The sequence below is a fragment of the Gigantopelta aegis genome, chromosome 9 (genome assembly GCF_016097555.1).
Source record: "Gigantopelta aegis isolate Gae_Host chromosome 9, Gae_host_genome, whole genome shotgun sequence".
NCBI classification, from domain to species: Eukaryota; Metazoa; Mollusca; class Gastropoda; order Neomphalida; family Peltospiridae; genus Gigantopelta; species Gigantopelta aegis.
The window spans coordinates 68652372-68679214 of NC_054707.1; the positions used below are offsets into that span (position 1 = coordinate 68652372).

At 35.9% G+C, this 26843-nt stretch overlaps 1 protein-coding gene across 1 annotated transcript; it reads right to left on the minus strand.

Moving 5' to 3' along the window:
- Positions 1-370: 370 nt before the first annotated feature.
- Positions 371-24314, minus strand: LOC121382351 (NADH-cytochrome b5 reductase 3-like). The gene is made up of 9 exons (XM_041511936.1): positions 24080-24314; positions 15477-15623; positions 12467-12539; positions 12048-12154; positions 10787-10916; positions 9634-9717; positions 5510-5595; positions 4822-4921; positions 371-3143 (listed from the first exon to the last, which is right to left on the minus strand). The coding sequence occupies exons 1-9, from the start codon at positions 24092-24094 to the stop codon at positions 2971-2973; spliced, it is 915 nt and encodes a 304-aa protein (XP_041367870.1). The 5' UTR covers positions 24095-24314; the 3' UTR covers positions 371-2970.
- Positions 24315-26843: the final 2529 nt, after the last annotated feature.

Sequence of the window (26843 nt, forward strand, 5' to 3'; positions counted from 1 at the left end):
AGTCTTCCAAGTTAACCTACTTCATTTTTTCCCCCAAGCAGCTAGGGATATTTTAAATACAATTTTTGAACAGGACAGCACATACCACTTCCTTTTATATGCCAATCACTGGGGACTGGTTGGGATGGGGAAAACTCAATGTGTCCACGGAGTGAGATCCTATCCTAACGGTAAATTAAATAAAGTTGGGAAACCATCAAGTTGCTGCAAGTGATCAAAATTTGCTTGTAATTAACCAATGGAACCATGTAGCCCAGAATGATTGCATTTCTGTTGCATATATTTGTGTACTAAGTAAAGCTAATAAAATAAATAAAACCCATTATTAACAGACTACACTAAATCAGCCTTAATAAAGCACAACAGATGATTTGTATCAAAAAGCTTTTATTTCTGAAGGCAAACATCTACCTAACAAACAGCAAAGATGACCGAAAATGCATCAAAAGCACATACCATGAATATAGCACCTTTTTGAAGGTAACAACACACCTGGCAAGCAGCACACATCCATGTAAATCACACTACAATGTAGTTTGACAAGGGTGGGTTTTAGGTATCACACCACCATTTATTATGCTGTTATAACTAGCAGCAATTTACAAGTCTGGTTTAGGAAGTAGGTCTTCATTAAAAAATTAATAATTTAAAGTTAATAATTGATTTTTAAAACGTTTTCTTTGATAATTATATGTACATCTATGTTGATGTTTGTGATATTTAAATAACAATCTTGGGGCATTATTTGTTACTGTTATTACAACCAGTAACACTTTCTGTCCTGGACGGAGGAGCTGCAGAGGCCGGCTCCTGTGACCATGACAGGCGTGCGCTACAACAGCTTGTTCTGAATGTGCACGTTAAACCCTATGACCTGACCTGACCAGTAACAGCAGTTGTATGTACGTCACCTATAAATAGAAACCCTAAGAGCAAAGTGAAACAGTGCTCTGGCTTGTGGGTGGACAACTCCAAATATTTGTTGTCACCCTGTATTGATGAGTTTTTTTTAATGCCACTTACCAAGCGTATGTAGGTTCAAACAGTGGTACTAGCAGTCATTTATTTTTTTGTGATAGCCTATACTATTTTTCATGGAATTTATTCTGAAGCAACATTTCTACTGAGATTTGTATGGTGGTGTGCAAGAGTAAGCTTTTAAATTTGACTTTATGCAGTGTTCAACAGGTGTTTGAGGAAATCAAAAGCCTTCACACAAGCTTTGGCTGGTGCCCCATGTATTACAGTAATATAGTTGATAATTTCCACTAGCCCAAACCAAAAATCACTAGCCAAGAAAAAGGGTTTGTGGATTGGTCAATCCTGCTTTACCCCACACAGCCTGCAGGAAATGTTACACATTTCATATACAATTGGTTATTTTCATAACTTTATTAGTTGTAGGTTTAGTAGGAATGCTGGACAAGTCAGAACCTATGCCCAGATTGCATCTGTCTGAACCTGATGGAGCAATCTGTATTTTAAAACTCAGAACAAATTCATATAATAGTGGGGTTTTTTCTAATTTTGAAAAGATTTTAAATATCAACGATCCAAAAATAAATCAACTACTAGTAATTGAAATACAGCCAGACATTATTACTATAAAATTAATGTACTTTTCTGCCAGTTATTAAAAAATGGTTTTGTTTTTTTGTACCATAAACTCTTCCACTATCCTATATTACAAATTTTAAGAATGCTAAATGAAAAACATGTTAACTGAAAATCAAATATGTAACATTTTCCAAACACCCGTACGAACTTATACTCTGTTTAATCACTAGTACATGTAATAAAAGAAACAGACTTTTTTAACTTGCAATCAAATATACCATTTATTAAAAACGACTAACAGATAAATCAACCTCCACCAAAGGGATTTGAACCTTGAACCATACAGAAAACAATGTTATGTGATGTACCAAATGAGCAAATGGAGAAATTCCGACCAGCTATTGCCAGTAGTATATTATACAAATTATACAACAAAATAAACAATAAGTTTGTTAACATATCCAAGCACCAATCAGATGTGAAGTAGAAGAGTATTGTATACATGATAATAAACATCATATGTGACATACATTTGTACAAACCTTTCATACCCAATTAGAGAATGAGGCTAATCAGCATTACGAAACTGGAGCCAAGTGGACTTATATCTTGCTTCCAAATTGTTTTTAAAAAACAAATTTATTATTCACTGAAAAATGGAGAAGGAAAATAGAAAAATAAAAAATCTTGCACCATCAATACAAAATCCATTAGGAACGCAGCAGTATTGTTTATTTAAATGAACATATGTTTAATACAACATATTCTCCAGAACAAACAGCAATACAATTGATTCTGTACAATATATTTCTTAACCACAACATACATCTCAATATTTATAGTCAATAACAATGTGTCAATATTTGATAGTACTCAAAATCATGCAACTGTCCTTAAACAAAAAATATCAGTGTTTAGTCAAACATCTTGACAACTAATGGATCAAAAACAAGATATCAAAGGGACAAAAAAATCATTTTATTTTTAAATAACAATTTTTATTTTTTTTTGTTAAAAATATACAGTAAGTAAAATAAATATATAGACAAAATAAGATATATAGTTCTTGTTACCTATATGAAAGATTAAATGAAAAAACAAAACCTTCAATATTGGCCGAATGTACATGCAACCTCAGTTATATAAAACCGGTATATTGTATGCAGCTTTCCCAAGGTGGGCTAATGTTATAAGCAAAATATATTATGCAATGAGAAATAAAAATTGAAACAAATAAGCACTGTAACCAAGAACATGTATTGTACAGCTGTTACAAACATGTGCCCAACTTTAAAAACAGTTTCTCAAATAATGCAATTCAGTAATGCTTTCTGAAAATGAGCAGAGAATTCTTGTCAGATGGACATGTTGAAAATAATCTCCCAGTTGATCACAAAAACTGTTAGAATGTCCTCAGTAAGAAAAGCGCTGACTCGGTGAATACCCGAGCTTGTCGAGGTTAGGCACGCAGGCGAAGTTAATCATGGGAGGGGGTCCACACATCAGGATCAGAGTGTCGTCACCCGGTGGAGGTAAGTGGTTCTTGATCATCTCATCATTCACAAATCCCTTGCTGTACTCCCACCCTAAAACAAAGAGAGACTCAACCATAATATTACAAAATTAACAAATTCCTTGCTGTACTCCCACCCTAAAACAAAGAGAGACTCAACCATAATATTACAAAATTAACAAATTCCTTGCTGTACTCCCACCCTAAAACAAAGAGAGACTCAACCATAATATTACAAAATTAACAAATTCCTTGTGCACTCCCACCCTAAAAGCAAAGAGTCTCAACCATAATATTACAAAATTAACAAATTCCTTGCTGTACTCCCACCCTAAAACAAAGAGAGACTCAACCATAATATTACAAAATTAACAAATTCCTTGTGCACTCCCACCCTAAAACAAAGAGTCTCAACCATAATATTACAAAATTAACAAATTCCTTGCTGTACTCCCACCCTAAAACAAAGAGAGACTCAACCATAATATTACAAAATTAACAAATTCCTTGTGCACTCCCACCCTAAAACAAAGAGTCTCAACCATAATATTACAAAATTAACAAATTCCTTGTGCATTCCCACCCTAAAACAAAGAGAGACTCAACCATCATATTACTTAATGAACAAATCCCTTGCTGTACTCCCACCCTAAAACAAAGAGAGACTCAACCATAATATTACATAATTAACAAATTCCTTGCTGTACTCCCACCCTAAAACAAAGAGAGACTCAACCATAATTTTACATAATTAACAAATTCCTTGCTGTACTCCCACCCTAAAACAAAGAGAGACTCAACCATAATACTCCCACCCTAAAACAAAGAGAGACTCACAAAATTAACAAATTCCTTGTGCATTAACAAATTCCTTGCTGTAACCCTTGCTGTACTCCCACCCTAAAACAAAGAGAGACTCAACCATAATATTACAAAATTAACAAATTCCTTGTGCACTCCCACCCTAAAACAAAGAGTCTCAACCATAATATTACAAAATTAACAAATTCCTTGCTGTACTCCCACCCTAAAACAAAGAGAGACTCAACCATAATATTACAAAATTAACAAATTCCTTGTGCACTCCCACCCTAAAACAAAGAGTCTCAACCATAATATTACATAATTAACAAATCCCTTGCTGTACTCCCACCCTAAAACAAAGAGAGACTCAACCATAATATTACTTAATTAACAAATCCCTTGTGCACTCCTACCATGAAACTGACATAAACAATAAAAAAAAAAAGAGAAAAGAGTTTGTTTTGTTTAACAAATTCTAAAAATTCTTTATTTGCTCAGACCACATTCATTTATTAATAATCGGCTATTGTATTTTAAATCTTTGGTAATTTTGACATATAGTCTTCCAGAGGAAACCCACTACATTTTTCCTTTGTAGCATTGGATCTTATATATGCACTATATAAGGACAGTACATACCAAAGCCTTTGATATACCAATCGTGGTGCACTGACTGGAAAGAGAAATATTTTATTTGCACTATATAAGGACAGCACATACCAAAGCCTTTGATATACCAATCATGGTGCACTGAGTGGAATGAGAAATATTTTATATGCACTATATAAGGACAGCACATACCAGACTTTGATATACCAGTTGTGCACACTGACTGGAACGAGAAATAGCCTAGACTTTACCACTGAGCTACATCCCTCCTCCCAAACAAGTGTTCCGTACCACCCACACAAATCGAGTGAAGTGTTAAATACTGAGAAATACGTTACCATCCTTTGGTCGGTCCAGAGTGTACCACAGTTTGAAATGCTTGGGATGACTGTCCTTAATTTCATCCAGTTCCGGTCGCAAGAGTATGTCATCCTCGGTCTATAAATAAGAAAGATCATGTGGTAAGATTTTCTTTGTTTACTATATAACAATATGGGATTTGTGGCATTGTGTATACTGTAAACTAATTTGGGATTGATTGGCTGTATGAGTAAAAAAACCCACCAATCTAATTTTTGCTTTTTTAAATTATTATCTGTGTCTTTAACTGAGATGGAAAAAAAGGAGATATGTTTTTGTGTTCTCTGGAATGATGTGTCATCAAGTACAGGGGTGGGAATTGGTGAACTGTAAAAAAGAGAAAATCTAGAGGGGTCCTGGAAATTCTTGAAATCCTAGGTTAAAATCTGTGCCATCTGACACATTTTGGAGGAAAGGACGATTAAAATGCGAGGAAACGCAATGTTCCATGAGAGGAAAACTGCAGATCTGAGGAGAATTCCCACCCCTGCAAGTGCAACGTTCTATTAGCCAACACGAGAATCAATGGATCTGGGTGTATCACTGTATCACAGCAAGCTTCTTATTTGCAAACAATGAACATGGGTGAAGTATGTGATGATACCTCATCAAGTTCCTGAATGGGAAACAATGAGCCTGAGTGAACAACACTATACCATAAAATACCTGATTAGCGAAAAGCAGAAACAATTCCGTTTTATCTTCCGGATTCTTCAACACTTGACGTACAAGTTGCAACATGGGTGTAATTCCTGCAATGACAATTAAAACATGGACTACATTCTATCACAGTACGCCACCACACCTTTGGGTACATCAATGTAAATAGTATCAGAAAGAAAGAAAAATAAATGCCATTTACATGAAAATGACAGTAAACTTATATTATTTTCCCCACCACCCAATCTAATTATGACTCACCACATGAAATTTAAAGTACCATAACCCAACTTTTACAAGCTAAATGCGAGTGGAGTGTCTTTCATATCAAATTTGCAAATTTTGCTGAAAATGGTTCATATCGAAGAGTCCAAGGGAAAAACCATCCAAGTCACATGTTACAGATGGAGAGAAATATAGATTTTAAAGGCTGATGCTGCCCGATTGTGTGCACGTTCAAGTCACATGTTACAGTTGGAGAGAAATATAGATTTTAAAGGCTGAATTGTGTGCACGTAAGATTTTAAATTTTAAAGGCTGATGCTGCCCGATTGTGTTCACGTTCAAGTCACATGTTACAGTTGGAGAGAAATATAGATTTTAAAGGCTGATGCTGCCCGATTGTGTGCACGTTCAAGTCACATGTTACAGTTGGAGAGAAATATAGATTTTAAAGGCTGATGCTGCCCGATTGTGTGCACGTTCAAGTCACATGTTACAGTTGGAGAGAAATATAGATTTTAAAGGCTGATGCTGCCCGATTGTGTGCACGTTCAAGTCACATGTTACAGTTGGAGAGAAATATAGATTTTAAAGGCTGATGCTGCCATGTTACAGATTGTGTGATGCACGTTCAAGTCACATGTTACAGTTTGGAGTTCAAGTCACATGTTACAGTAGAGAAATAGAGATTTTAAAGGCTGATGCTGCCCGATTGTGTGTGCAAGTCACATGTTACAAGTTGGAGAGAAATATAGATTTTAAAGGCTGATGCTGCATTGTACAAGTCACATGTTACAGTTGGAGAGAAATATAGATTTTAAAGGCTTGCTGCCCGATTGTGTGCACGTTAAAGGCTGATGCTGCCCGATTGTGTGCACGTTCAAGTCACATGTTACAGTTGGAGAGAAATATAGATTTTAAAGGCTGATGCTGCCCGATTGTGTTCACGTTCAAGTCACATGTTACAGTTGGAGAGAAATATAGATTTTAAAGGCTGATGCTGCCCGATTAAAGGCTGATATAGATTTTAAAGGCTGATGCTGCCCGATGCACGTTACAGTTGGAGAGAAATATAGATTTTAAAGGCTGAATTGTGTCCAAGTGTTACAGAGAGAAATATAGATTTTAAAGGCTGATGCTGCCCGATTGTGTGCACGTTCAAGTCACATGTTACAGTTGGAGAGAAATATAGATTTTAAAGGCTGATGCTGCCCGATTGTGTTCACGTTCAATGCTCATAAACTACACTGCATACTTTACTGCTGTGCAATGTTATTGATCATGTTATACATGATGTAATGTTTTTGTTGATATTTTTTTTTTTTTAAAGATAGACTAAGTATGTTTTTTGTTTTTTAAATTTGCTCCTGTGAACACTGATCACTATTTCCTTAAAGTGAAGGCTAGCAAAATGAATTGTTTTACTAACAAAACATAACAATTTAACCATTTTCACAAATACAAAATTAAACTATGATGTTGATAGATTAAGATGGTGAAAAAATCTCAATTTCACCAAAATTTGACTGACATTGTTTTTCCTGTGGACTTTTCATATGTTTCACATGATCTAACAGGAATTTAAACAAGCATTCTGAGAGTACTGCTAAATAAATACAGACGCACATGTCCCTTACCAGGACCAACACATTTTCATATGTTTCACATGATCTAACAGGAATTTAAACAAGCATTCTGAGAGTACTTCTAAATAAATACAGACGCACATGTCCCTTACCAGTACCAACACATTTTCATATCTAAAGACAATAAGTGTGAAAAATGGACAAATTGCCATGAAAGTCAAACATGATCTGTAACTGTACATGCTAAAGCTATTCACAAAATGCCAGCTCAATATCTTAGTCATTGCAAAAAAAAGGTCTGGAAAACATTATCTAAAGCAGCCCATACACGATCAATTTTATTGACAATAATATTGTCAATTATAAAAATTGACAATATTATTGATCATTAGTGTGTGATATTGAAGGAAGTTTTTGACTGACACAATATATTGACAGAATCAAACATCGGTAGATATTTATTGAAGGTTCCTCAATACTAGTGTGTCGTTGATGGCACTTTGTTAAATTATTGCACACTATTTCATTTGGAAGCCAGTCATCCAGTTAGGAAAAAGAAGAGAGAAAATGTCTTCTTCTTAATAAATATAACATTAATAAAATTATCAATCCACTGTCTGCTTTATTTCTTTTCTTTTTATTAAAATATATATTAACTTTGAATTATGTTTTCTTGCTATATTTACTGGCATTTATTTTTCAAAAGCATTTTCTCATATTTACCTATTGATGTCATCATTAAAGGGACACACCCTAGTTACGTTTATTTGTTAACCATTACGGCATTGTTTTTTGCTATTAAACCCCATTTTTCACAAATAAAATTGCACTTTACTTACATTTTATTATTTAGAATACACATTTCCATTCACCTGAAGTGCTTTTTGGTAATCCTGATGTTTGTAAAACCACGAAATGCATTTTTTGCAATTTTTCACAAAACGTGTTGTCGAGAAAAAAATGTTAAGCAAGCGAGGTCCAATCTATTTTTAATGTCACAGACGTTGGTATACCACGTGACCGTTATAATTTTGGTTCGGTTTGTTTTCTCGTGCACGGTTCGCGCAATCAACATCCGATTTGTTGTTGTTCATTTGTGAGATTTTTCTTCATAGTTCGTGAACATTTTCAATAACAATAAAGTTCAGACAAGTAAGTGTCTCAATACAAAACGTTACAAACCCTTAAAACCAATAATTTTGCTAAGTCTTACGATATCTGGAGAGGGGATACAACCAGGACAGAACAGTTGGAACATGTCCAGGAGAGGTGAAACGAATGCACCCCAAGTCTGTGAAATTTGTCGTGACGTAGGCATTGTTGTGCTTCTACCGGTGACATCAGAATACTAACTTTCAAAATTATTTCAAGCAATTGGGACATGGGGATTCCCATGGTATTTATCGATATAAAACCTGCTTTTTCACTCCATTTGATAAAAACGTGATCTAAGTGTGTTACAGGTTTGTAGATTAACCAAATTATAATTTATTTTCGCTGGATGGAACTAGGGTGTGCGGCTTTAATGCAAAATTAGACAAATTAGTATTTTATGAATATAATGTTAATTATTTAATAATGATTTGCTATAATGATCCATACGAAAAAAATATCGATAATACGCCTGCTAATTTTTTCTAAGTTCCTTAAGCAGTTGAAAATGGCCAAACTTTTTTCTCTGCACTAACCATTGTTTGGACCATGGTTTTCTTTTTTATGTTTTCGCTTATCAAAAGCAAAGACAATAGCTTAGAGCAATGACTTGAGGACAAATGACTTAAAATATTGTGTAAATAACTGCGTCGTTGGTGGCCAATAAATATTCATCAATAATATTGTATCAATATTATTGTCAATTAAATTGATCGTGTATGGGCTGCTTAAAGCTATTCACAAAATTCCAGCTCAATATCTTAGTCATTGCAAAAAAAAAGTCTGGAAAACATTATCTAAAGCTATTCACAAAATTCCAGCTCAATATCTTAGTCATTGCAAAAAAAAAAGTCTGGAAAACATTATCTAAAGCTATTAAAAAAATTCCAGCTCAATATCTTAATCATTGCAAAAAAAGTGTCTGGAAAACATTATCTAAAGCTATTCACAAAAATCCAGCTCAATATCTTAATCGTTGCAAAAAAAAGTGTCTCAAAAACATTATAAAAAGCTATACACAAAATTCCACCGTAATATTTTAAGGCATTGCAAAAACATTTCTGGAAAACTATATTGTAGGGGACTAAAAATATGTTCCGAGTACACTTCATTGAGTAGCACAATGCCATCCCTGATACTGGTATACACTTGTATCAATTCTTCTCTCACCAGTTCCTCCGGCGATCATGCCGAGTTTCTTGCAAACCTTCGTGACGGGCTCTTCCTTCTTGTCCGGTTTGATTTTGAACACACCTGGCAGGTAAATAAGTCATTAACTAAATTAGAGATTCGTTATAAAATTGATTAAGCATGTATGGCAAAGCTATTATAGCTCACAAAGCAACATTATAAATACGTATGTATTTGTGTACAATTTGGGATTTTTACTTTGTAAATTTAAATTTTCTATAGACAAGGTCTAGTTATTTTAAAAACACCTCATCATTCATTAATAAAAAGGAAATGGAAATCTTTTATTTAACGACACACTCAACACATTTTATTTTTGGTTCATGGGCTACACTTTTCGATTAGCAGCAATGGATCTTTTATATGTATCATCCCACAGACAGGATAACATACCACAACCTTTGATATACATTCATTAATAATACCAACCAGTAAAAAACCAAAACAATTCACACTAAAAACTACTTGGCTTACTTTAAGAGACAAATGAAGTGGTTATTTAACTACATGTAGCACAGTAGGACCTGTTTAAAATGAAGTATATGTCTAAACCACATGTAGGAGCCTATAAATGGTTGGTGCAAATTTTCAGTTCTCACAAGCTTATGCTACCTGTTTCAAATGAAGTGTTTATGTAAATCACATGTAGGTGCTGTGTTTGTGTAAAATGGGTCCTGCTGTATAAAATGAAGACATCACCTGTTTCAAATAAAATGTTTGTCTAAAGCACATATAGGTGTGATGTTTAATATTAAGTGTTTGTCTATATCACATGTATGTACTGATGGAAAGAAATAAGGGAACACATCAATTTGTAGACCAAACTGAATTCACTACTAGCGTAGTAATGTCTGTATTTCATACCAAGTTGTAATATGGGATTTAATGTCTGCAGTGTTGAATGTGCTACCTATATGTTTCCAGTCAACTTCTGACAATATGAATTGACTTTTGATGCAGTCATTATTTCTTGTTGCTATCTATGTGATCCTTTATTTCTTTCCATCAGTATATGTTTAAAATGCTGTGTTTGTGTAACATGAATCCTGTTAGTGTAAAATGAAGTGTTTGTCTAAATCACATGTAGGTGTGATGTTATAAAAGCTTTGTTTGTGTAAAATGGCTAGCCCACCTTTGCCCTCGTACTGCAGGAGTCCACTGGGTCCACGTACGTCCATGAAGTCGTCTATCTTCATGCTCTCTAAATACTGAGACATCTTCCCGCCGTCAGGAAACTTGGGGTGAACATTCTTGAAGTAAACCTAAAGAAAATTCATAAAAGAAAACAATAATTACTTAAAGACTTTAGTAGGAGAAATCAAGAAAATAAAATAAAAACTAAATTCTTCTCTATGGGTTAAGTACTGCTGTTTTATTAATATCTTGACCAATACACACAATAAAGATTATAAATCACCCATATTGTAAAACCAAATGTCACATAAATGGTGTCATCATATTATTATACCCATTGCATATAAATACATGTGGCTTGTTTATGATGGGAGGAAGGGTTGTTTCCAAGCTCTACATAATAATTTTAAGAGGTTTATGGCCTAGAGTTATGGAACATTACATGGGGGAAAGGGTGTCTAATTTTCAAAAAAATGGCATTACCTTTTTTTTAGAAAATACAGGTTAAAAATGGGAGTGCACACTATACATGGCAAATAAAAAAACTATCTTTTAAAAAATGTCCAGTGATCACCCATAAAAAATCACCGATCGGTAGTTTACGGTACATTACAGGTTATTGACAGTGTTCATTACAACGAAAAACCAAAACCCTCTTAGAAATTGCTTTTCACTGGTGATGGTTGTAATAAATGCAAAATAAGTCTACAAAGTATCCATATCTTGCCAAAATGTGCACAAAAATGACAAAACTAGACCGTAAATATTTTTAATTTCCATGAGATTTAATTCGGCCATTTCCGGCAAACCGGAAATATACCATACTATTATAAATTTAGAAATCTCAAGCATTCACGTTAGCCAAGAGAACCAAATGTAATATGCTATATTTTTGTTTTGATTTATGCACGTGTGAGTCTGTGACATGTAAGTACGCAAGTACTAGCCTTTGTTTAATGTGACATGTTGATCTATGTACTCGAGTACCTAACTTAAGTTTTGTTTCTTGAATATACCGCTGCTTTCGCTTTTCGTTAATTTTGGTGACAGGTGGAAAACTGTAAATCTTGCATTCACTGTCAATTTTATGGTTTAAACAAAACGGTGCGCATTATATTGTGGTTCATATTTTTTTTCTTGGAATAAATGTTCAAAGTGGGGGGTGCGCATAATACATGGGAAAATATGGTACGTAATATTTGAATAGCCTCTACTTGGTACTACAAAAAGCAAGTGGCTGTCAGTGTCATAACTTTCACCTTAATGACAAGATCCATGTAGCCTACATCATCATCGCTGGAGACGGGAGTGTAGGGACGGATTACCAGCTGACCGTCTATTCGAGCTGTCAGGTAAATGTGCTGTCCTGAAAATGTAATCAATGGAAACATCGTCTTAGTGTTGGGAATCATTTAGAATTTCATCACTATTGTTAGCACTACTCGATCAGTTTACAATGATATTGTAATCAGCCAGAAAATATATGCACTTGAAGAATTTTAATTATTAGGACCTATGGTACTCTCAAATTCACTATGATACATTCTTTGGCCAAGTTTACCTTTAATTAAGGATAGTCCATTATTTCTTTTATGTTCATTGGGGTATGAACAAAAAAAAATCATCCACAAACTGTATCTAAACTCTGTGTATGTATGATAACTTCAAAGACACTCACCAACAGGAAGACCGAGAATGTGCTCTGGACTCGGCAAAGCAAACCGAAAACGTCTGGTGTCATGACTGATGATCTGTGAACAATAATAAAACATATAACATATAAAAATATATAATGGAAGGATGGAGTGCAATAAACAAGTTTCTTACATACCCGTTGATGAGAACAGTATTAATTGGTTTTGATAACACACATGTGCGATAACATTTTAAAGACATATGACTGGCTGCTCCTAGGTAATGATCAGGTCACCAATACCATACCATCCAATGGAATAAAAACACGGTCGAATCGATCACTCTTTGAGTTAACCTGAAATTCACTTGTCTGTGACGCACATATTAACTATAGGCACTAGGGCCGTACATAGGTTTTAGTTGGAAAAGGCTTTTAAATAAAGTTCTCCGAAGATATGTAAGTAATAGAAGACTACATTTGTGTCCGTTAGATACCATTTATCTTACAACTCGTAAGATAAACGGTATCTAACAGCCACTGATGTAGTATTCTCTATTTCCAATAGGATTATCAGGGAACATTTTATTCAGTATCATGTCAAGATTCGCTATGCAAGTTTAAGAGATCGCTACACAATTTTAAAACAATAACCAGTAATAGATAATTAATTTTTAAGAAATATTGCTGATCAAGATTTTGAAAACAAAATGTTCCCCGACTCCATCAGAATATTAATTTTGCAGAAATTAATAAATCTATTAAAGATGCTATAATAAAGGCAAACGTTGTGTACATCAAACTTTCAACAGCAATACATGTAAGTGAGAATAAGGTCAACGTGAATTTCCTCAAAATACTGCTAAATGTCATATATACATGTATGTACGTCAAGGAGCTAATAATATTACAGTAAGCAATTAAGTGTAGCAAAAAGTAACCTAAATCTAAAATTACTTTTTAATATACCTCACCTCCTTCCCATTACATTAAAGTTTGTTTTGTTTAATGACCCACCACTAGAGCACATTGATTAATTAATCATCAGCCATTTGCTAATTACAAATTTGGCCATGAGAGGAAACCCGCTACATTTTGCCATTAGACGCAAGGGATCTATTACATGCACTTTCCCACAGTCAGGAAAAGTGGTAAAGTGGTAAAGCGCCTGCTTGATGTGCGGTCGGTCTGGGATCGATCCCTGTTGGTAGGCCCATTAGGCTATTTCCCGCTCCAGCCAGTGCACCACAACTGGTATATCAAAGGCCGATGTATGTACTATCCTATCTATGGGAAGGTGTATATAAAAGATCCCTTGCTACTTTTCAAAATTACCATATGTCTGACATCCAATAGCCAATGATTAATATGATGGAAGGAAATAAGGGAACACATCAAATTGTAGACCAAATTTAATTCACAACTAGTGTAGTAATGTCTGTATTTCATACCAAGTTGTAATGTGGGACTGAATGTCTGTAGTGTTGAATGTGCTGCCTATAAGTTCCCAGTCAACTTCTGACAATATGAATTGATTTTTGATGCAGTCATTACTTCTTGTTGCTATCTGTGTGATCCTTTATTTCTTTCCATCAGTATATATCAATGTGCTCTAGTGTGTCGTTAAACAAAAACGTCTTGACCAGTTGAATGCATCTACCGTGGTGATTCAATCCTGCAACTTAAGAATCTCAGGCGAGTGCTCAAACGACTGAGATAGATCCCACCACATTAAATGAATAACCGATGGGAACCCCACCCCCTGAATTTAAAAGTTAAACAGAAATTTGAAGGAGTAAATTGTTGCCTCTTAACAATCAGTTTTAATGTACAGTGAACTGCCAAAACCAGAATTTGTCTAAACCGGATGTCTGTGTAAACCGGCACAAATTCATGGTCCCGTCCAGCGATTTAATTTATTAACTTAACTTTTGCCTAATCTGGCATCTGTCTATTCCGGATATCGGATGCCAAATCAAGAACAAAGAAGCCAGTTTTGGTGTGATTAGCTCTGTTCACACCAGCGTCCAGTCGGCGTCGGTTTGATGACTGCCCAAGCAAAACTGTTAATTAACGGCCACGCGACCGATGCCACCGCAAGTGGTATAAGTATGTCCAATGTTCGACAATTCATGCATGTGTTTCTTGGAATCACTGATTTCGAAGTAGTCTGTTAATTAATAACAGCATAGTAATTAACAACGATCATTTAGGTTGACAAGAACCGTAACTCTGAATGAAATCTGTCTAAACTGGCAAGCTGTCTAAACCGGCATATTTCAACAGTCCCGACCGATGCCGGTTTTGGCAGAGTCCACTGTATGTTAAGACATTTAAATAAAAATGAATAAACATAATTTACATTTATCTCACTTCAGGTTTTAATGAATACTAGTATTTGATGTTCAGAAATCAAACTTAAAATGGGAAAACGTTATTAACAGTTATAACAAACAAGCATTTTGAGAGCACTGCTAAAGCAATACACATCCCAACAATTTTTCGTATTTCCTAAATTCATGGGCCAAACATCTGTGAAAAGTGGGTAAATCACCACAAAAGTTAAATCTGATGTCACCTCAATATTTTCAGATATTGCAAAACAAGTCTGGAAAGTTTTTTTTTTTCATATCTCCGAAGTACAAGGGCCATAACTCTGTCAAACATGGGTAAATTGCCATGAAAGTTAAACTACATCTGTAACAGTACATGATAAAGATACATACAAAATTTCAGTTCAATATCACAAGGCCTTCTGAAAAAGAAGTAAGGAATTTTTTTGTTTACATTGACTAAGTTCAAGGGCCATAACTCCGTCAAACATGGGTAATTCGACATAAAAGTCAAACTTTATCTGTAACTGTACATGAGAAAGCTATGCACAAAATTTCAGTTAAATATCTCAAAGCTGTCTGCAAAAAACATCCGGAGAGACAGACGGATGGATGGAAATGAAACCTATGTAGTCCCCTCCAGTTGGACCAGTAGGGCACTAATAACTGCCACTTGGAAACAAATATTAAAATATTGAAAATTATGTTGTCTACCTCCTCACCTCTTTATCAATAAGTCTCAATGGATATTTCATACTTGGATCTTTAAGAGTCACAGGATGCTTCTTCTTCTTGTCACCAAACAAAAATATCTTTGCTAAAACGGCAGTCATGCACACAACAGCAATTCCAACACCAACCGGAATACTCTGGAAGAAATAATCCATTATACTATTTAATAAAGAGTCTACAGGTAGAGAATGCTGATACAGGTGAACAGGCGAGTACAGGACTGTGTTCTGTGCATGAATCACCTGATCTGTATAGCACTACTATGGTAAAGGCAGATGTCACCTCACTGATAACACTGACTGAACAGGCTTCTTGATATAAAGAGTTTTTATACAGGTCTGTGGTAAACCAAGTGAGTGAGTGAGTGAGTGAGTGAGTGAGTGAGTGCGTGCGTGAGAGAGAGAGAGAGAGAGAGAGAGAGAGAGAGAGAGAGAGAGAGAGAGAGAGAGAGAGAGAGAGAGAGAGAGACAGAGAGTGAGAGAGAGACACTTAGAGACACGTGGGTGTTTAAAAAGCTAGTCTATGTTAAGTTAGCAACAGGAATTATAGTTCCTGACATGTATACACATTGTCAGTAAATACAAGATCTGTTATATATACATTTTATCAGGGAAGAAATCCACTGTTACCATAAATGTCTATGGTATGATGCAGTACATGTACATATATTAACTTTTTCACACACGCATACACATAAAAACCACACTCAATCACACACTAACACACACACACACACACACACACACACATATATGTAGCAAATATGCTGAAGATGTTTATTGAAAAAAAGAAATGCTTAATACCAATAAAAGGTTGTACAGCAGATCAATCAAACTACATGTACACATGATCTATTCCCTACAATCAGTAGCAAGGCATATTTTTCATTCACTTGACTCCTACAGACTATTTGGGAAAACCCCAAATGGGTTGCTTGTATTTCTAAAGAAAAATCCAATAAATTTCACTGGGTCAGCACACTTTATAACACTTGCACAAAGACTACTGCTCTAACCCCCACCCGACCCTCACCATCATCAAAATCTACCCATCCACAATAATATATATGGGTACACATGTAAAGTACTGAGACAGAGACCAGGCTATAAGGCATATAAAACACTGTACTACAATGTTTGCAGATCAAAGGTAAGAATGCATGGTGATTAAGTGTAAATAAAGAAATAGATGGAGACCAGATGGTCACAATTCATGTAGATCTCCAGCTTCACAAGCGAACCTGTTTAAGAGAGGCCTGCTGGAATGTGGGTGTGAGTTAAAAACATACATTCCACTACACAGAGACAGACATCCATGTCACAATGGTTGTCACCTGGTTAAAACCTGCATTAAGCAGCCACCTGTGCTAAAATGTCTCTGTAGCTAAAAACAGGGTTTACTGTACATGTCATCTGTGACTATATATATATATACATACACGCATTCATACAGGGTTAGACCGTCACCATTTTTTCAGGGTGTTAATAGGACTACCTGGCTTTTATTTTCAGGTGGTCCATATTTTGTAATAATTTGATCTGTTATTGATAAACTGACAGTACTATGGCACTGTACATGAAATGTAGTGTAATTATGTGTAGATTTGTTATAATTGTTTCAATCAAGTCATTTAATGTTAGATAATAAATCGAACATAATAAATATTGTTAAATGATGTAATCTGAGATGAAAAGTTGATTGAAACATGCAAGCAGTTTTGCGTTAAATTTGGAAAAACTGAAAATTAATATGTACCGTATCGGCAATTTCCGTAACAGCATTTCTATCAGGAAACCTCACCTAAATTTAACTTCAGTGACGCGTGTACCATTTGACAAAAACGTGTGACAGTTGCCAATCGATTATTGTTTTGCTGAGAATGGTCAACTTAGCAGCTCTTTCATTCCGACATGACATTGGTAAATTAAACTACCATTCTAGGAAAATGTGTGAGGAATCCGGTTATGTTCCAAATTCAAGATGATTGTACTTTGGTGGAAGACTGCATCGACTACAAAAGTGTAACTTGCACAAGCAAAGTTTATTTAGGATGCGGTAACAGTTAAAGTTACATTATCTGGTTACCATATTATAACATCATGTACAAATGTGAAATACAAGCTCAAATGCACTTTTAAAAAAGTTGTGTGTGTTCGCTATGAACAGATATCGTCAAAAGTATACGCTTGATTCGTCACTTGTGCCGCCATAGCTCGGCAAAGCACAAACAACAGCCTGTTGTCAGTTTCAGTTAACACGTACGTTTGCCGATTCAAATTGTAGGGTTCGTCTCAAAAAATTAAAAGAGAAATCTTGCGCTGTAGTTAAAACTGGTTTGATCTTGACAATGTATTATCGACAGTCGTACCTTCCTATTTCAAAATTGATATTTTATAAAGTGTTAGTAGAACTTTCAAAGTTTACTTTGTATACCAGTAACACATTAATCATGTATATATTTTAAAAATAAAATATACTAAAGCAGACAATGAACGTTTTCACTTCTTAATTTTACGTGTTAAAATCGACAAATTCAAATAAATATTATTTTGTTTGGAAAGGGTAAAGTTGGGGGTGGGTGGGGGGTGGTGTTTAACGACATCAAAGATAAAGCATATTGATTTAATAATCATCCGACCCCATACAACTGTAAATAAAATGTGTTGAGTGCATCGTTAAATAAAATATATCCTATCCTTCCTTTCATCTGCTGTTGGATGTCTAACATTTGGTAACTTTGACATATAATCTTAGAGAGGAATCGGGTCCATGTGCAGTGGGAGGGTATTGGAGGTCGAAACTCTTACTTGCCCAAGCTTAAACAAAAATTGAAATGTATTTTTTTGGGGAACATGGCTCCATATAAAGTTCGCTTAACACAGTCTATAACCTCAACCCCGCTGAAATCCCTGCACACGCGCCTCGGAAACCCGATACATTTTTTTTTAGCAAGGGATTGTTTATATGTACCATCCCACAGATAGGATATCACATACCATGGTCTTTTTGTATACCCACCGATGGGAATCGATCCTAGACTGACCGTGCATTTCCAAAAAACACCTTGTCTAAGTAATGAATAAAAATAACATATAGTCTTGAAAAATGTTACGTAAATCGAACACAGTACCCTCTTCCTCTACCCCTAGAGCGTTACGTAATTAGTAACACCCCCTTACATGTAACGCGTATGCCAACAGCTGGCCACTGTCAAAATTTCAAGGCAAATCCCCCACACACGGACCCCTGGAAAGGTGTTGTACCATACCTCTATGGATATAAATATGTTTTGGAGATGACCCCTTAATCAAGACAGTTAAATTTGTTCAAAAACTGCGAAATCTCATGTGATCTCTTGTTGGGGAATTCTATACTTGTAATAAGCCCGTCAAAAGTGTTCTACTTTCAAAATCATGACTTTGTTTTTGATCTGGATAAGCCAGCGTAGTGAAACCAATGCGGAGTGCGGCATCATATATACACCAAATGTAATTGGATTTTCTGTTCTATATGCTTAAATAATAAAAATATTCCAGGAAATGTAGTATAAAAAAAAATACAACTGCATCACATACTGTACATGAATGATATAATGGGGAACCAGCCAAATTATTTGTGTTACAATTGTTTTCTGAACAAGCCTGTTTCTGCAATTTGAAATAGGTTAGCATAGATCCACAAAACGTTTTATTTGTGTTAAATAAATTTTAAAATTCCAGGTGGTCCGATGGACTATGTGTTTGCAGCTCAGGTAGTCCTGTTAATTTTCAGGTGATCTCAGACTACCGGACTATACTGTTAAGATCTAACCCTGTATATATATTACATTACATTTATAAGTAACATTATACAGCTCTAAAAAGAATTCAGTGCTCAGAAAACATTCGACATAAAACTGCTTTGCCCAAATCGGTGAGCTCTATATATAGCCCTGCCTGTACATGCACTACCGTAATCTGTTCCCTCAAGCCTACATTGAACGTAGTTATCTTATAAAGTTAAAAAATTCAAATTTCAGAAAGTGTCAATTTAAAGTTGTGTAAATGACATATTTAAAGAACAAAAGTTAGTATTAAGTATTGTGCCAAGTCAGAATTCAGCAATTCAAAAACGTGATCTGTCTCTAGTGACAGGCAATAATTTAGTAACTGTACGTATCTACCTGGTTCAGTGACAAACATGCTAGAGACATGATACTGTACATAGAGTATAAAATGTATCATTCACACCATCCATCATTTAGACATGAAAACAGAAATGTACATGTAGGTTGAGAGTTCTAAATGTAAACAAAATTTTTGTAGATTATCTTGCCTACCACAGACGTATTTGATGTCACCGACAGTTGTATCAACAGATGTTCATCTCTATGTACAGGGATCAAACTTAAGAATTTGTCACCTACAGCAATTTAAAAATAATAAATGCTGTGGGTGACATATATTGCAGCAAATAAACATTACTGAATGGTTATTTTGTTGCATATAGTCATTTCAAATGCACAAGATTGCAAGAAGCAATAAAACTTTTAAAATTTCAAATTGTAGTTCATCAATATATATATATATTTTTTTTTTACAAGTAATGCTAAGACCACTCTCAGATCCCCTTTAAATTTAAGTTACCCCCCTCGCTGTGATGTGATTTCACCAACATTATTTTTGGTTTCTTTGGCAATAAATTCATACAAGATTAACACAATCACACACATGCATGCCAACACAAATCTGTAGCTGGACAAAATGATAATGACTTTGGTTAATAAAAAAAGAAGAAAAAAGAGACCCTTTCACATGTTTTGTAATGTACCCAAGACTGCCTATGACGTTATATAACTGGCAATTACCTCCCGTAAGGTGCTAGACTGTAATGTAGTATGGTCACAGCTTTCAATCTCAATTCACTTCAATTAAAATGGGGATATTTTAACTAACATGTACACATCAAATAACCAAGTGAAAGATATGAAGTCAGTGGTGCCAATATTCTATGCCAGATAGTTCTGACAAATGATCAGCCCGTACGTTACTTGTTTTTCATGAAGTTCGTCAGGTATAAATATAAATATGTAACAGTTGATAACAGACAACAGAACAGAATGCATCATTCAGGATTTCTGCCAGAGGGTAAAACGGGTATGGCAACATACCCATATTTTATTTGTTAAAAAGTTAACTTTTTCACAAAATTAATTACTCTTATTATTACTGTATGATTTTCTTCACCCTAACCCTAAACTTAACCCATTTTCAATCTGAGGGATGCCCCCATACCCCCTGTTGACTGTGGTTGCATTCGATTCCAAAGTGCCATACCCAAAAATGTCTTTCTGGCAGAAACACTACCATTGTACATTTCCAGGGCTCCAAATAACTGCCAGCGAGAAATGAAAAGCAGTCCATTTTTCAGACCTAGCTGGTAAAACAGAAATTCACCTGCTGAAAACACCTCATTTGTCAAGAGACAGATCTATGTATCTTCACAGATCTATGTACCAGTATGTTAGCTTATGATCTTGGAGCCTATTTCACTAAACATCGTAAACGTAAGTTTACGTGTAAAACTTACACCTGTTGTATGTCTATGTTTACTCCATTTCACGAAGCTGGTCGTAGAAATAGTACTACTAACTTACTTTGCATGTAAATCTATGTCTTTTTTCTTTTGCAACTCATTTAGCAGAAGTTTTACATCTTTAGCCGATTATTAATAAATCCCCACCCCCCACCCCCCCGGTTCCTACTGGCCTGATTTGGACAAGTCGATATGCAGTTTAATTTTTTTTTTTTTTTAATGATTTCAATTCGTGTTTTCCAACAAAGTAGTAGATATACTGCAAAAAGGCTCTGCATGTCCACCCATTGGATCCGCAACTAAAAGTTTCCCCCGCCATAAACGAGTTTATTATTTGTGTAGGCAAAATGCAAGATGATGTTTGGGTGTAGTGGCTTAGCATGGGTTGCAAGCGCCCGGGCCAAGCCAAGTGGACCATTAGCACTCCCTGAGTCCCTTCCACCAGTAAAGAATTTTGCGCCCAGGACAACCGCCCTGGAGGCCCCGCCCATGCTACGCCACTGTTTGGGTGTATTCTGTGTGTGTGGGTGTTTTTTTGTCTAGACAACTTTCACCCCTATCAAAATAATAGTCAGTGGAGCAGGCAGTCATTTGTGTATGGATATATATATATATATATATTATTTCCAAATTGTAGAGAAAATATTAAGTTGATTTTGAAAAAGATGAAAGTAAAACATTGCACAGTCCGTCAAATATAAGTTTTAAAATAATACATTTGATAGCAGGGGCAGATCTAGACATTTGTAAAGGGGAGAGGGGTGTCACAGAATTGTAAAAGGAGCAATCTGAGTTTGTGCAAGGCAAATGAGCCGAGGTCCAAAAGGGATCCACATGTATTTTCGTAATGAAGACGAGAAGAGACGTGTTTTCAGGATAGTTTACCACACCCCATGTGCAGATGATGGTACGGCCCTGCGTTTAATGGGAGCTGGTACTGGAAATAAGTACTGGGGAAAAAATATTGTCTGGTTTGTTGCTGTATACATTTGCATATATCACAAAATATGCAGACTCGTCTTAATTGAACGATTATTCTGCGAATTGGGTCAGCAAGTGATCTACGTCATGCTCACATCAATATTACACTAGTTAGATAATGAGTGATTGTTATGACATGGGCAATATCTTATACTGGTGTGTAATAAAATTTAATATTATAAGGCTTCAAAATACATCTCAGAGGTCATAATATTTACACACTGTCCCAAACCATCCCCTCACCCTGTGCTGTCTTATTTCCAGCAGGCCAATAGGCCATATTTGTTTTGTTAGCAGGGCATTTTCTTTTTATGTCATTAAAAAAACCCCAACAACATCAGGCCATATTTTACTCTATTTCGAGCCGTGATATACATTATTAAATTGCGACATATAGTATTAGGTGTGTAACGATACACTTGAATATTGGGTGCACCAAACAGCGATCTGTATCATAGTGGTATTCGTATTTGTCACTAGCTGAACCAAATACACAATACATATATGTAATGCTGACTGTACAATTAATATTTCTAATTCACACTAACCAAAACGCAATACCGATTTGATTGTTTTGATAATGTCCTGACCTAATTTGTATTAGATCAAGCGCACAGACCGATCCAAAATTACCAAATGTTTGACATTCAATAGCCAATGATTAATATATCAATGTGTTCTAGTAGTGTAGTTAAACAACGGAACAAACTTTAAATTATATATATATGGCTTAAACAAACTTTTTGAATTCACAATAGCAAGTATAACAGTGTTTAAATAGAGGATAATAAACAAGTTACCAGTTATCAAATTTCAGGGTTGAAAATTAGCAATCGCCCGGTTGCCGTGTACCGACACGGTGATTGGTTTGTTGGTGTCAAATTGTCCAATCGTAGTGTTCATTAAACCAATGCATGATAATTTTCCACCCTATTTGTTTTTAGGCCTTTAAAACCCCAATCTAATTAAAATTAGCTCCACTATCACATGTGGATCTAACAGCAGCCAGTTGGAGCTCATGTCCACCAATCAAAACCTTACTTGCAGAATCATGCCAGTGATTTGAAAATAATTTGAAAACATTCCGAATTATCCTGAGGGTATACGACATGTTTCGTGTGAATTACGAATGCTGTAAAACATGTTTATTTTATAAAATAAATAATTTGTAATGTAAAACTGAACACTGATAACCCATCCCGTACGTAATGGTATGGTTCGCTGTACTGCGGCCACTAAAATAGACTCGCCCAATATTTTTAGAATTTGTATGCTCCCAAATAACGTTATAAAAGGCGAAGTGTGATTGGTCAATATTTAAATTATTATTTACAGACGAAATGTTACCTGGACATTGGAGACTACGCAGTGTTGTTAGCAATCTGATTAAAATTAGTTCTACTGGTCTAAATAAGGCATTCGTAATTCACACGAAACATATCGTATACCCTCAGGATAATTCGGAATGTTTTCAAATTATTTTCAAATCACTGGCATGATTCTGCAAGTAAGTTTTTGATTGGTGGACATGAGCTCCAACTGGCTGCTGTTAGATCCACATGTAATAGTGGAGCTAATTTTAATTAGATTGTTAAAACCCAAAGATACAAAATCAAATGAAAATTTGCTTTTAACAAAAAATATGAAGAACAGTACACAAGGGCCTACACTATGTCACGATTGTGCAAAAACCCCAACAAAAACAAAAAAAACCATCAGGAAAAATATAGGCCTAAGTGGGACAGACGGATGGACAGAAGGACGGAAGTGAAACCAATAGCTCCCTTCGGTTGGACCGGTAGGGCACAAAACATAAAAGACGTTTGCCAAAACGGATAATGCAACTTTAATTTCTTCCAAAATGAACCTGATAATGCTGCTTTAACTAATCTTAAGTTATGTTCAGTTTCTGCCAATCAAGGAACGACACAACAGTCGAAAGTTGATTTACCCTCACCATTAAAGAAAACTGCACGTTCATTTACGCCTAGGCCTACTATCAACGCAAAACTGTAAGAAACTTTTTAAAACTACTTACAATGAGGTAATTCATTATTCAACCTTAGAGGGAAGGATCCGTCACGACGACAGCTGCGGTCGACCAAGGCAAATTCAGAACAAGGGAAATAACTGTAACTGTAAAACTACGTCAAGGTTACACATCACTATATATCAACACTAAAGGGCCTGCTACACGATACGATAGAATCGGACCGAATTACTCGTACGAGTTATTGGCACGAGTCAATCGGATCGATTGAATCGGACGTGTTGCAACACGGTACTTGTCAATCGTATGAAACGTGACGTCATTGAAAAATATCCTTCCTGTAACCATGGTAAACAATGTTGTGTAATGATAAGAAGGCGGCTGTCGTAACGTCTCTGTATTTATATAAATGACTGGCAACATCCCATAAAGAGTTCTGCCACTGATACAACTCTAGGAGCTGTTGGGTCTGTACCGACGACAAGCGAACAGAGTTTTCCGCCATTACACTCAGAACGTCAACGTTATCTGCGCCACGATCTGATTGGTCAACGTCCCCAAACGTCCGATTCAATCGTATGAAAATAGAACAAGTTCTAAACTTCGACTCGTACGAGTGACTCGGGCCGATTCAATCGTATGACATGCCACACGTTACGATATGCTTGTTGGCGTTGCAATCCGATTGACTCGTACGAAAAGAAATAAATTGTGATAGGTTGCCCTGGTTGCATTCCTTCCCTCCCCTCATCACCGACGTGGACCCGCCTGTGCGGGGGCGGACAGAGATTAAATATATATTTATGTAATCTAGTTGAGTATGAAGATCACTTTTTTTTTGCTCCTATGAACTATTATTGGAGTTTGTTGGATAACACTTTTAGAATTGGCTTCGAATTTGTATTGGTTATCCAAGCTTCTATTTTGTATTTGGACACCCACACAAAATGGCACAATTTCCCTTTAACCTTTTCGGCTTGCCCATCTAAGTTATTAACAACTATTGCTTGTTTTGTCCTTTTTTTCTTTCTTTTTTATCTTCCTCTTTTTCTTTTTTGTGTGTGTTTTGTTTTGTTTTGATTTTCCACATTTATTTTGTTATATATGTAGGCCATATATATACATTTTGTTAGTTATCAATTAGCCAATACTAAACAAAACTTAAAGCGATAGCTCGAAATCCCCCCCCCCCCCCCCCCCGATCCCTGCCATGGACAGAACTCTCTGCGAAGTCAGAAGTTGTGCCCACGACAGGCATGTTTGAACAGTTCTCTGATGGAAGCATGCCAAAAAATACACCCACCCACACACCACATAAAAAATATAATTAAACATGAGTGCTCTTCCTTGCACGGGTACTCGAAGTCCTTTGTACGGACTCGAGACTTGCTGGACTCGGCCCATGCCTGAGTACTCGAGAACTTGTGGAGACCCTAGTAGCCATTTTGCATAAAAATTAGTAATTGGCCAAGGTGGCAATGGACAGGGTGAGCTCTAAGGGTCCACGAGAATAACATACAATGTTACACTTTTGGTAATTTGAGATAATGGATTTTTAAAGTTTACATATCTGTAGTAATGAAACCGTGAAACCTAGGCAACAACCCTTAATGACTTACCATAATTATCGATTTTTAAAAATTTAATTGTGTTACTGCGACCTTGACATACATAACGTTGATAACATTGACTCTCTGGACATCACCGGTTATTCTTTTGTATTTTATGTTTTTGATAATGTGACATCTGGTTTTATTTCATTGTTTACTACTTTCTATTTATTGACCAAATTTGCCACAATATAGTGATACAACAATTAATTCGAGCGAAAATAAGGTGTATAATTATTACATGTTGAAAGTTCGCCCGTGTGATCTATTTTGACATAACCTCACTGAAATATACATAGCTAGCATGGCGTTTCCTATCCTATGCATTTTAAATAAGCTTATGCCGTGTGAATGAGCATGTTATATTACTGGAGTAGTTTGCAGTTAAAAAGTACATACTCTAAATATGCGTTAGAGCTGATACTCGACAGATATTTTAAACGTGGACCCTTCATATGCAATCGGCTCGTATTAGGCACTCGCATGGTGTTGCGTCACCTTAGGCCAACAGTGAATCATGCATGGATGGATACTGTTAAAAAATGTTTTTATAAACAATCTGCTTCATATAAATTACTGAATATTAGCGGCGCGATGGATCGATCTCCCTCGATGGATTACCCAGTCCAAAGTAGTGTCCCGCGACTGGTAGCCTACACCTGACCATGGGAAAGTGCAATAAAAAGACCCAAAGCAGAGTTTTCGGTATATTTCTTCCTCTGTCTCTCTCACACTCGTTCTCTGAACCTCTCTGTCTGTTTCTCTCTCTGTGTCTCTCTTTCTCACACTCGCTCTCTGAAGTTCTCCCTGTCTGTTTGTCTCTCTGTCTCTTTCTCACACTCGCTTTCTGAATCTCTCTCTCTCTCTCTCTCTCTCTCTCTCTCTCTCTCTCTCTCTCTCTCTCTCTCTCTCTCTCTCTCTCTCTCTCTCTCTCTCTCTCTCTCTCTCTCCGTGTTTGTGTGTGTCTGTCTGTCTCTCTGTCTCTCTTTCTAACTTTCTCTCTCCCCCTCTCTCTCTGTCTGTCTCTCTCTCCCTGTCTCTCTCTCTCTCTCCCTCTCTCTCTCTCTCTCTCTCTCTCTCTCTCTCTCTCTCTCTCTCTCTCTCTCTCTCTGTGTCTCTCATATAGACGTTTGTCGGTCTCTCTTTGTCTGTTTTTGTCTCTCTCTTCAGCATCGCCTCTCATCTCATCGCCAAAAGTTCCA

What these genes read in the sequence shown, in the direction of transcription:
- LOC121382351 (XM_041511936.1), bottom strand. An exon ending in ACATGGATCTTGTCATTAAG is followed by an intron (nt 10,917 to 12,047) that starts GTGAAAGTTATG and finishes AATTTTCTTTAG; the next exon opens with GTTTACTTCAAGAATGTTCA. An exon ending in CATGATCGCCGGAGGAACTG is followed by an intron (nt 5,596 to 9,633) that starts GTGAGAGAAGAA and finishes TTGTCATTGCAG; the next exon opens with GAATTACACCCATGTTGCAA.